Below are 13,422 nucleotides of genomic sequence, written 5' to 3' on the forward strand. Positions count from 1 at the left end.
TTGTCATTACCTATTCTAAACGTTTTTTATAATTTAAGATTAGTCTGTGGTCATAATTAATTCTTAATTTAAGTATCATTGATTTTTCAGCTAATTACATCTCATTTCTTGCTAGGTTTGTCATTGCTATAAGTACTATAAAATAATTAGCAGTCAGTACTCATATTTCTATAATCGATTTATAAACTATAATAAATTTTAAGACCAGTGATGAACCACAAAAAAGTAGATTTCTTAATATTTAAATAAGATTAAAGAATTTTGTGATGTTTTTGTTTATGGATTTTTTTAAAATGGCTTTAGACTTTTGCACATTGACAAAGAATGTTTTTTGCTAGGAGTTAGTTTGAGCTGGTTTGAAGTTGATAAAACTAAAAAGCATATTGGCCCTTTCTAGTTAGTGAAAAAAGATATACATAACAAAAGCACCCAGTATTTAAGCTTCTTGGTTGATCTAGCCAAAAATAATTTTTCTAATGGTATTCATTTTGAAGCTTCTTTAGTCCTGTGCAGTGGGATTGTTCTCTTTGTATTTTACTTAGAGAAGAAGTGGTTCTCACACAGGTTGGAGCTGGGAGGATGGCCCTAGAGGGTGGAAAGAAATGTCATGGTCTGGACTTTGGAGACTTCCAGGGAGTGAGAATAAAAAAGGACCCCTTCTACCTATAGGTATTCTTTTTACATAGAGGCTTTTTTTTTTTCCAACTATCTTTTTTGTTAATAGTCTTACAGATAGGTTTTAGTTCTGCATTGTTCAAGTGTACAGAAGTTTCATTTCTTTTAAATGATGGTATGATATTACAATTTTTCCTAAATTTATTTGACTGTGGAACCCTTTTTGTCTACTGCTAACCAAGGGCACGGTTATATGTAGCACTATTTTAAAAATTCTAGTCTAGATTAATGGACAGAATAACAGACCAGTTGGAAGGGGCTGCTTGCTGATATGAAAGGAAAGAACTTTTGCTACTTTGTGTTATTTTCCTGATTGAAATGGTAAAACATTTCTCAAATACACAGGTTTAATAAATTGGATTCAAATTAGTTCACCTTCTGTGACTTGTTAATCATCAGCTTTAAATAGATTTGATTTTGGTAGCCATCTTTTGGTTTTGTTTTGGCTAAAATAACTTATTAAAAATCAGTGATCAATGTATAGAACACTTCCCTCCAGTTGAACTTTCTTTAATATTGGAAATGATCCATATTTATGTTGTCCTATATGACAGCCAGTAGCCACATGTGGTTGAGCTTTTAAAATGTGCTAAGTGTGACTAAGGAACTTTAGTTTTATTAAGTCCTCATTAATTTAAATCTAAATAGGCACATGTGGCTAGTAGCTATTGTATTGGACAATTCAATCTGTAGAATATATTTGTAGATGAGAATATTTTTCATACTGTTTATTTTAAATTGATGGAATTAAAACTACTCTTTGGGGGATATTTTTGGAAAGTTAATACTACGATGACCTTAAATTATATGCATTCTATAGTCACATGATTGAGAGAACTCTTTCAGTCGTTTTTCTCTTTTAAAAAGTACAGTCATTGTCACTTAATGAGGGGGATATGTTTTGAGAAATGCATCATTAGGCATTCATCGCTGTGCGAACATCATAAGGTGTACTTACACAAACCTAGATGGTGTAGCCTACTAGACACTGAGGCTATGTGGCATAGCCCATTGCTCCTAGGCTACAAAACTGTACAGCATGTTACCGTACTGCAGACTATAGGCAATTGTAACATAGTGGTATTTGTATATCTAAACATAGAAAAGGCACAGTAAAAATATGATATATAAAGGTAGAAAATGATACACCTATATAGGGCATGTACCATGGAATGGAGTTTGCAGGACTGGAACCTGCTCCGATTGGATCAGTGAGTGGTGAGTGAATGTGAAGGCTTAGGGTATTACCATAAACTACTGTAGACTTTCCAAGCACTGCACATTTAGGTTACACTAAGTTTGTAACAAATATTTTTCTTTCTTCAATAATGTTAACCTTAGCTTACCATAACATTTTTACTTCATAAACTTAATTTTGTTTAGCTTTTTGATCCTTTCATAATAACACTTAGCTTAAAACACAAACATATTGTACAACCATACCAAACTATTCTTATTCTATAAGCTTTTATTATTATTATTATTATTATTATTTTTTTTTTTTTTTTTTGCTTTTCAGACTTTTTTTTAAAGCTAAGACAAACATACACATTAGCCTAGGCCCACACAAGATCAGGATCATCAAGACATCACTAAGTAATAGGAATTTTTCAGCTTCATTATAATTTTATGGGACCACTGTTATGTATGCCATACATCATTGACCAAAACATTGTTATGCAGCACATAGCTATACATATACTACTAACTTGATTTCTTTTGTAGGTAGTTCTTTTGTGTAAATAATAATACACTCTGAAATAATTGAATAGGTTTTCACATTCATTTTTAAGAAAAGGATAATAGGAAGAAAGAAGATATCTGTGAGATAAGAGAACTCAGACTTAGTTCCTTTTGCCGTTGGCATGCTTGCCAGTATTGAAGCAGTTGCAGAATTTTTGTGGCTATTAATTTATCTGTAAGTTGGAGATGCAGTATATGTAAATGTCCTTTGAAAAAGAGCTGTACAAAATAAATGCAATTCACATTATAAATGTTGATTTTGAATAATTGTGGAAAATGCTAAAAATTTGACTAATTTTCTGTGAATATACTTTGAGTTATAAAGATTATGATCCTTAATCTTTTCATTTTGATAAGAGTAATGCTCAGTTGGTAGACAGGTAAAACCAGTAAGTTATATAAATTATCAAAATAAAAGTGACTAAACAATTGAATAATTTTAGAATAAATTTATTATTAAGGATACAATTATTTGGAGGGCTGAATTATTTTCAGAGTAGGTCATCTTACCTAGGACGGAACATAGGAAATTCTAATAAGTAATAGTTTTTATAAGCAGCTTATTTAATATATTGATACCTCTTATCCGTGGTCTTGCTGATTGAATAAAATATTTTACTCTGTCAATTGACTTAACAACTTCTTTTTACTAGTGAACTGCTCAAGCAGTTTATTTTTGTGTTTATTCAGCTAGCATTCAGTTGTTAGTGGTTTTTTTGAATATCATTGCTTTTAAGACGTGGTGATTATTTTAAAAGTTTTCCACAAGCATTTTGAACTGTAAAATAGAACTGATGACTTCTTCATAAGAACTTATATATTATGTAGTCACAAGTATGGCCTTAATATAAATGATACCTTTTTGAGCATGTAATGAAAAATAATTTTTAAAGCTGTGTATAGTTACTATGACAATCATTGCCCTTTAAGTAGTGGTTTTTACCCTTTCTGATTTACATTACACAAGAGTCTTCTCATGTATTAAAGATGATATTTTAATATTGTTTAATTATTATTATTATTTTTTTGAGACAGAGTTTCACTCTAGTCACCCGGGCTGGAGTGCAATGACACGATCTTGGCTCACTGCAGCCTCTGCCTCCCGGGTTCAAGTGATTCTCCTGTCTCAGCCTCCCAAGTAGCTGAGATTACAGGTGCCCGCCACCAGGCCCAGCTAATTTTTTAGAGACGGGGTTTCACCATGTTGTTCAGGCTGGTCTCGAACTCCTGACCTCAGGTGATCCACCCACCTTGGCCTCCCAAAGTGCTGGGATTACAGGCGTGAGCCACCATGCCCGGCCTGTTGTTCAATTTTTTAATACAACTATTAAATGGTCTTACCACTGTATGGCATTATTTCAGATTTAGTGATTTGTGTACATTTGAGGATAGTATCTACTAATGGCTAAATAACTGAAAATGATATTTTAGATAAAAATGATTCTGTTTTCTGACATACGGTTCAGGTTTTTCGAAGATGTGTCACTTTAGTTTATATTCTGTTTATTTAGCTTATATTTTACTATTTTTAATCTTTTACACTTTTATAATAACTTTATGTGTTTTATATAAAGAGGCCTGATATTTTTCAAAAAAGATACTAATACTTACTCTTCCCCAAGCACAGAAAAAGTAGTACAGTCAGCCCTCTAGCTAAATATTTGAAATGTAGGTCATTCTTAATACTACTGCTTTTAAGATACTTTTGTTCATTTTACCTCTACCGAATTTAGTGGAAATACCATTTCATATTTAGTTTGGCTATTCTCTTTAAAAACACCAATACATGTATCTTTACTATTCCCTTTGAATTTTATAATTTATTTATGTTATTGATGTGAAGATATCAAATGTTTTAAGTAAGATGACTCAGAGACGTCTTTGAGCATGTATAATTCAGAATATGGCAGAATATTTTAAACATTTCACGGGGTCACGAAACTCTTAGCGTTTAAAGGATTTTACTATAGCTCTCTGACCGGTATGTGCTAAGAATTTGAAATATGTTTCAGTTGCTTGAGGTTAGGAAGTAGAGATAAAATTTCTTATTTTATATATATATATATTTTTTTAAAGACACCTAGCTGTTGGGCAGAAGAGGGTGCAGAAAAGAGGTCACATCAGCGTTCTGCGTCATGGGGGAGTGCTGATCAACTAAAAGAGGTAAGTTATTTCTGCTTTCTGTCTGTAACCTGTTTTGGTCCTAGTAGATTACCTTAGTATTTCCTGAACGTAATGACACTTTTAAAATTTATCCTAACCTTACCTCTTTCAGTAAGGTTAGGACAAATTCTAGGGTAAGGTTAGAATAAATTCTAGCAGGTTTTTGTAACGTTAGGACAAATTCTAGTTTGGTAGGCTGCATTCTACATTTTGGTGAACAAGTCTAAATTTACCTTATTTGTGTATTTTGTGTCTTTTATAAATATTTGTTATGCACTCAGTCAGCTTTAGCCTTTCCAGAGTGAAGTCTAATTTTATGTAATACTCTCTATGTTGTTCATTTTAGTTAGTTTTGTTCTCTCTTCAGCTTGCTTGTTTTTAAGTTGTACAACCAGAGCTATAGGTTATAGCTTTGTTCAATGGTAGGACAGTGTTTTCTGTTTCTAATAGCTTTTTTATTTGAGACGGAGTCTCGCTCTGTCACCCAGGCTGGAATGCAGTGGCACGATCTTGGCTCACTGCAAGCTCCACCTCCCAGGTTCACGCCATTCTCCTGCCTCAGCCTCCCGAGTAGCTGGGACTACAGGCACCCACCACCATGCCTGGCTAATTTTTTGTATTTTTAGTAGATACACGGTTTCACCACGTTAGCCAGGATGGGCTCAATCTCCTGACCTCATGATCCACCCGCCTTGGCCTCCCAAAGTGCTGGGATTACAGGCGTGATCTAATAGCTTTTTAACGATATCCAGCATATTGTTGCCCTTTGGAACCCAACAGTAATCCATGCTTCTTAGAAATTTAGTTTCTATGACCGATTTCCTTATTTATTATGAATAACCTGAGGTGTCATATCTTTATGTATATTTTGGATTATTTTTCCTGATACTTCTATCCATCTAAATTCTTTTCTATTTGTTTTTATAAATTACAGAAACTTAGAATTGAAAGGTCATCCAGCCAATCTTCTAAATAAATACTCCTTAAAAGGATAGTCATCTAATCTCTGTTATTCTTTTTTTTTTTTTTTTTTTTTTTTTTTTTTTTTTGAGGTGGAATCTCACTCTGTCACCCAGGCTGGAGGATGGTGGCATAGTCTTGGCTCACTGCAGCTTCCACCTCCCGGGTTCAAGCGATTCTCCTGCCTCAGCCACCTGAGTAGCTTGGATTACAGATATGTGCCACCATGCCCAGCTAATTTTTGTATTTTTAGTAGAGACGGGCTTTTGCCATATTGGCCAGGCTAGTCTCGAACTCCTGACCTCAAGCAATCTGCCCACCTTGGCCTCCCAAAGTGCTGGGATTACAGGCATGAGCCACCACACCAGGCCATGATCATTCTTAGTGACAGAAACTCATTACTTTATAAAAAGAGCCAGTTTAATTGTTTCAAGTTGTTAAATATGTTCTCTTATGAATTGAACTTAGAATTAGATAACTTAGTTTTGACTTTGCCCTCTGGATCAATATTGAGTAAGTCTAAGTCTTTTAAAGGCTGGCAGTAAGTCATTTTTTTTCTCCAGAGTAAACATCTACATTTCTCTCAAAATTGTTTTCATATACCAGTTTCCAGGCCTCTCTGTATAATTTTTATGTACTATAGATTATCAGTGTCCCTCATATACTATGGTGTCTGGACTGCATAGATATAGTTTATTAGCATGATTTTACTTATGATTGTATTACATTTTAGCAGCTTCTTTATAGTATAGATGTAGAGACCTGCTCAGCTCCTTCTGCCTACCATACATGTACGCAAAAAATCAGTTTTCTCCAGCAGCAACAACAAATAAATTAAGCTAAGTCTAATATCTCTAGCTTACTATAACTACATGTCTATGTATAGCATATGAATAACAAAAAAGTCAACTTGTATTTTTATCTCAGAGTTGAATACAATCTTTTTTTTATATTATTATACTTTAGGTTTTAGGGTACATGTGCACAATGTGCAGGTTTGTTACATATGTATCCATGTGCCACGTTGGTTTGCTGCACCCATTAACTCGTCATTTAGCATTAGATATATCTCCTAATCCTGTCCCTCCCCCCTCCCCCCACCCCACAACAGTCCCAGGAGTGTGATGTTTCTCTTCTTGTGTCCATGAGTTCTCATTGTTCAATTCCCACCTATGAGTGAGAACATGTGGTGTTTGGTTTTTTGTCCTTGCGATAGTTTACTGAGAATGATGGTTTCCAGTTTCATCTATGTCCCTACAAAGGACATGAACTCATCATTTTTTATGGCTGCATAGTATTCCATGGTGTGTATGTGCCACATTTTCTTAATCCAGTCTATCGTTGTTGGACATTTGGGTTGGTTCCAAGTCTTTCCTATTGTGTATAGTGCCACAATAAACATACGTGTGCATATGTCTTTATAGCAGCATGATTTATAGTCCTTTGGGTATATACCCAGTAATGGGATGGCTGGGTCAAATGGTATTTCTAGATCTAGATCCCTGAGGAATTGCCACACTGACTTCCACAATGGTTGAACTAGTTTACAGTCCCACTAACAGTGTAAAAGTGTTCCTATTTCTCCACATCCTCTCCAGCACCTGTTGTTTCCTGACTTTTTAATGATGGCCATTCTAACTGGTGTGAAATGGTATCTCATTGTGGTTTTGATTTGCATTTCTCTGATGGCCAGTGATGATGAGCATTTTTTCATGTGTTTTTTGGCTGCATAAATGTCTTCTTTTGAGAAGTGTCTGTTCATGTCCTTTGCCCACTTTTTGATGGGGTTGTTTTTTTCCTGTAAATTTGCTTGAGTTCATTGTAGATTCTGGATATTAGCCCTTTGGTCAGATTAGTAGGTTGCGAAAATTTTCTCCCATTTTGTAGGTTGCCTGTTCACTCTGGTAGTAGTTTCTTTTGCTGTGCAGAAGCTGTTTAGTTTAATTAGATCCCATTTGTCAATTTTGGCTTTTGTTGCCATTGCTTTTGGTGTTTTAGACATGAAGTCCTTGCCCATGCCTATGTCCTGAATGGTATTGCCTAGGTTTTCTTCTAGGGTTTTTATGGTTTTAGGTCTAACATATAAGTCTTTAATCCATCTTGAATTAATTTTTGTATAAGGTGTAAGGAAGGGATCCAGTTTCAGCTTTCTACATGGGGCTAGCCAGTTTTCCCAGCACCATTTATTAAATAGAGAATCCTTTCCCCATTTCTTGTTTTTATCAGGTTTGTCAAAGATCAGATAGTTGTAGATATGTGGCATTATTTCTGAGGGCTCTGTTCTGTTCCATTGATCTATGTCTCTGTTGTGGTACCAGTACCATGCTGTTTTGGTTACTGTAGCCTTGTAGTATAGTTTGAAGTCAGGTAGCGTGATGCCTCCAGCTTTGTTCTTTTGGCTTAGGATTGACTTGGCGATGCGGGCTCTTTTTTGGTTCCATATGAACTTTAAAGTAGTTTTTTCCAATTCTGTGAAGAAAGTCATTGGTAGCTTGATGGGGATGGCATTGAATCTATAAATTACCTTGGGCAGTATGGCCATTTTCACGATATTGATTCTTCCAACCCATGAGCATGGAATATTCTTCCATTTGTTTGTATCCTCTTTTATTTCATTGAGCAGTGGTTTGTAGTTCTCCTTGAAGAGGTCCTTCACATCCCTTGTAAGTTGGATTCCTAGGTATTTTATTCTCTTTCAAACAACTGTGAATGGGAGTTCACTCATGATTTGGCTCTCTGTTTGTCTGTGATTGGTGTACAAGAATGCTTGTGATTTTTGTACATTGATTTTGTATCCTGAGACTTTGCTGAAGTTGCTAATCAGCTTAAGGAGATTTTGGGCTGAGACAATGGGGTTTTCTAGATATACAATCATGTCATCTGCAAACAGGGACAATTTGACTTCCTCTTTTCCTAATTGAATACCCTTTATTTCCATCTCCTGCCTGATTGCCCTGGCCAGAACTTCCAATACTATGTTGAATAGGAGTGGTGAGAGAGGGCATCCCTGTCTTGTGCCAGTTTTCAAAGGGAATGCTTCCAGTTTTTGCCCATTCAGTATGATATTGGCTGTGGGTTTGTCATAGATGGCTCTTACTATTTTGAGATATGTTCCATCAATACCTTATTTATTGAGAGTTTTTAGCATGAAGGGTTGAATTTTGTCAAAGGCCTTTTCTGCATCTATTGAGATAATCATGTGGTTTTTGTCTTTGGTTCTGTTTATATGCTGGATTACATTTATTGATTTGCATGTGTTGAACCAGCCTTGCATCCCAGGGATGAAGCCCACTTGATCATGGTGGATAAGCTTTTTGATGTGCTGCTGGATTCGGTTTGCCAGTATTTTATTGAGGATTTTTGCATCAATGTTCATCAAGGATATTGGTCTGAAATTCTCTTTTTTGGTTGTGTCTCGCCAGGCTTTGGTATCAGGACGATGCTGGCCTCATAAATTGTGTTAGGGAGGATTCCCTCTTTTTCTATCGATTGGAATAGTTTCAGAAGGAATGGTACCAGTTCCTCCTTGTACCTCTGGTAGAATTCTGGCTGTGAATCCATCATGTCCTGGACTCTTTTTGGTTGGCAAGCTATTGATTTTTTTTTTTTTATTACACTTTAGGGTTTTAGGATACATGTGCACAATGTGCAGGTTTGTTACATATGTATCCATATGCCATGTTGATTTCCTGCACCCATTAACTCGTCATTTAGCATTAGGTGTATCTCCTAATGCTGTCCCTCCCCCCCTACCCCACTCCACAACAGTCCCCAGAGTGTGATGTTCCCTTTCCTGTGTCCATGAGTTCTCATTGTTCAATTCCCACCTGTAAGTGAGAACATGCGGTGTTTGGTTTTTTGTCCTTGCGATAGTTTACTGAGAATGATGTTTTCCAGTTTCATCCATGTCCCTACAAAGGACACGAACTCATCATTTTTTATGGCTGCATAGTATTCCATGGTGTATATGTGCCACATTTTCTTAATCCAGTCTATCGTTGTTGGACATTTGGGTTGGTTCCAACTCTTTGCTATTGTGAATAGTGCCGCAGTAAACATACGTGTGCATGTATCTTTATAGCAGCATGATTTATAGTCCTTTGGGTATATACCCAGTAATGGGATGGCTGGGTCAAATGGTATTTCTAGTTCTAGATCCCTGAGGAATCGCCACACTGACTTCCACACTGGTTGAACTAGTTTACAGTCCCACCAACAGTGTAAAAGTGTTCCTATTTCTCCACATCCTCTCCAGCACCTGTTGTTTCCTGATTTTTTAATGATGGCCATTCTAACTGGTGTGAGATGGTATCTCACTGTGGTTTTGATTTGCATTTCTCTGATGGCCAGTGATGATGAGCATTTCTTCATGTGTTTTTTGGCTGCATAAATGTCTTCTTTTGAGAAGTGTCTGTTCATGTCCTTTGCCCACTTTTTGATGGGGTTGTTTGTTTTTTTCTTGTAAATTTGTTTGAGTTCATTGTAGATTCTGGATATTAGCCCTTTGTCAGATGAGTAGGTTGCAAAAATTTTCTCCCATTTTGTAGGTTGCCTGTTCACTCTGATGGTAGTTTCTTTTGCTGTGCAGAAGCTCTTTAGTTTAATGAGATCCCATTTGTCAATTTTGCCTTTTGTTGCCATTGCTTTTGGTGTTTTAGACATGAAGTCCTTGCCCACGCCTATGTCCTGAATGGTATTGACTAGGTTTTCTTGTAGGATTTTAATGGTTTTAGGTCTAACATATAAGTCTTTAATCCATCTTGAATTAATTTTTGTATAAGGTGTGAGGAAGGGATCCAGTTTCAGCTTTCTACATATGGCTAGCCAGTTTTCCCAACACCATTTATTAAATAGGGAATCCTTTCCCCATTTCTTGTTTTTGTCAGGTTTGTCAAAGATCAGATTGTTGTAGATATGCGGCATCATTTCTGAGGGCTCTGTTCTGTTCCATTGATCTATGTCTCTGTTGTGGTACCAGTGCCATGCTGTTTTGGTTACTGTAGCCTTGTAGTATAGTTTAAAGTCAGGTAGCGTGATGCCTCCAGCTTTGTTCTTTTGGCTTAGGATTGACTTGGCGATGTGGGCTCTTTTTTGGTTCCATATGAACTTTAAAGTAGTTTTTTCCAATTCTGTGAAGAAAGTCATTGGTAGCTTGATGGGGATGGCATTGAATCTATAAATTACCTTGGGCAGTATGGCCATTTTCACGATATTGATTCTTCCAACCCATGAGCATGGAATGTTCTTCCATTTGTTTGTATCCTCTTTTATTTCATTGAGCAGTGGTTTGTAGTTCTCTTTGAAGAGGTCCTTCACATCCCTTGTAAGTTGGATTCCTAGGTATTTTATTCTCTTTCAAACAACTGTGAATGGGAGTTCACTCATGATTTGGCTCTCTGTTTGTCTGTTATTGGTGTACAAGAATGCTTGTGATTTTTGTACATTAATTTTGTATCCTGAGACTTTGCTGAAGTTTCTAATCAGCTTAAGGAGGTTTTGGGCTGAGACAGTGGGGTTTTCTAGATATACAATCATGTCATCTGCAAACAGGGACAATTTGACTTCCTCTTTTCCTAATTGAATACCCTTTATTTCCTTCTCCTGCCTGATTGCTCTGGCCAGAACTTCCAGCACTATGTTGAGTAGGAGTGGTGAGAGAGGGCATCCCTGTCTTGTGCCAGTTTTCAGAGGGAATGCTTCCAGTTTTTGCCCATTCAGTATGATATTGGCTGTGGGTTTGTCGTAGATAGCTCTTATTATTTTGAGATACGTCCCATCAATACCTAATTTATTGAGAGTTTTTAGCATTAAGGGTTGTTGAATTTTGTCAAAGGCCTTGTCTGCATCTGTTGAGATAATCATGTGGTTTTTGTCTTTGGTTCTGTTTATATGCTGGATTACATTTATTGATTTGCGTATGTTGAACCAGCCTTGCATCCCAGGGATGAAGCCCACTCGATTATGGTGGATAAGCTTTTTGATGTGCTGCTGGATTCGGTTTGCCAGTATTTTATTGAGGATTTTTGCATCAATGTTCATCAAGGATATTGGTCTGAAATTCTCTTTTTTGGTTGTGTCTCTGCCAGGCTTTGGTATCAGGACGATGCTGGCTTCGTAAAATGTGTTAGGGAGGATTCCCTCTTTTTCTATCGATTGGAATATTTTCAGAAGGAATGGTACCAGTTCCTCCTTGTACCTCTGGTAGAATTCAGCTGTGAATCCATCAGGTCCTGGACTCTTTTTGGTTGGTAAGCTATTGATTGTTGCCACAATTTCAGAACCTGTTATTGGTCTATTCAGAGATTCAACTTCTTCCTGGTTTAGTCTTGGGAGGGTGTATTTGTCGAGGAATTTATCCATTTCTTCTAGATTTTCTAGTTTATTTGCATAGAGGTGTTTGTAGTATTCTCTGATGGTAGATTGTATTTCTGTGGGATCGGTGGTGATATCCCCTTTTTCGTTTTTTATTGCATCTATTTGATTCTTCTCTCTTTTCTTCTTTATTAGTCTTGCTAGCGGTCCATCAATTTTGTTGATCTTTTCAAAAAACCAGCTCCTGGATTCATTAATTTTTTGAAGGGTTTTTTGTGCCTCTATTTCCTTCAGTTCTGCTCTGATTTTAGTTATTTCTAGCCTTCTGCTAGCTTTTGAATGTGTTTGCTCTTGCTTTTCTAGTTCTTTTAATTGTGATGTTAGGGTATCAATTTTGGATCTTTCCTGCTTTCTCTTGTGGGCATTTAGTGCTATAAATTTCCCTCTACACACTGCTTTGAACGTGTCCCAGAGATTCTGGTATGTTGTGTCTTTGTTCTCGTTGGTTTCAAAGAACATCTTTATTTCTGCCTTCATTTCGTTATGTACCCAATAGTCATTCAGGAGCAGGTTGTTCAGTTTCCATGTAGTTGAGCGGTTTTGAGTGAGTTTCTTAATCCTGAGTTCTAGTTTGATTGCACTGTGGTCTGAAAGACAGTTTGTTATAATTTCTGTTCTTTTACATTTGCTGAGGAGAGCTTTACTTCCAACTATGTGGTCAATTTTGGAATAGGTGTGGTGTGGTGCTGAAAAAAATGTATATTCTGTTGACCTGGGGTGGAGAGTTCTGTAGATGTCTATTAGGTCCACTTTATGTAGAGCTGAGTTCAATTCCTGGATATCCTTGTTAACTTTCTGTCTCATTGATCTGTCTAATGTTGACAGTGGGGTGTTAAAATCTCCCATTATTATTGTGTGGGAGTTTAAGTCCCTTTGTAGGTCACTGAGGACTTGCTTTATGAATCTGGGTGCTCCTGTGTTGGGTGCATATATATTTAGGATAGTTAGCTCTTCTTGTTGAATTGATCCCTTTACCATTATGTAATGGCCTTCTTTGTCTCTTTTGATCTTTGTTGGTTTAAAGTCTATTTTATCAGAGACTAGGATTGCAACCCCTGCCTTTTTTTGTTTTCCAGTTGCTTGATAGATCTTCCTCCATCCCTTTATTTTGAGTCTATGTGTGTCTCTGCACGTGAGATGGGTTTCCTGAATACAGCACACTGATGGGTCCTGACTCCTTATCCAGTTTGCCAGTCTGTGTCTTTTGATTGGAGCATTTAGCCCATTTACATTTAACGTTAATATTGTTATGTGTGAATCTGATCCTGTCATTATGATGTTAGTTGGTTATTTTGCCCGTTAGTTGCTATAGTTTCTTCCTAGCCTCGATGGTCTTTACAATTCGGCGTGTTTTTGCAGTGGCTGGTACCGGTTGTTCCTTTCCATGTTTAGTGCTTCCTTCAGGAGCTCTTTTAGGGCAGGCCTGGTGGTGACAAAATCACTCAGCATTTGCTTGTCTGTAAAGTATTTTATTTCTCCTTCACTTATGAAGCTTAGTTTGGCAGGATG

General features: G+C 36.6%; 1 protein-coding gene across 3 annotated transcripts in view; it reads left to right on the top strand.

The window, feature by feature from the left end:
- Positions 1-13,422, top strand: part of GLCCI1 (glucocorticoid induced 1) — a 131,234-nt gene that overhangs the window by 48,982 nt on the left and 68,830 nt on the right. For all 3 annotated transcript variants that reach the window (XM_030822134.1, XM_030822135.1, XM_030822136.1), the window contains exon 3: positions 4,495-4,581. In XM_030822134.1, the coding sequence (XP_030677994.1) occupies positions 4,495-4,581 (87 nt within the window). The remainder of the gene's footprint in view (positions 1-4,494; positions 4,582-13,422) is intronic.

This window comes from Nomascus leucogenys, chromosome 11, assembly GCF_006542625.1.
Source record: "Nomascus leucogenys isolate Asia chromosome 11, Asia_NLE_v1, whole genome shotgun sequence".
Classification (NCBI taxonomy): Eukaryota; Metazoa; Chordata; class Mammalia; order Primates; family Hylobatidae; genus Nomascus; species Nomascus leucogenys.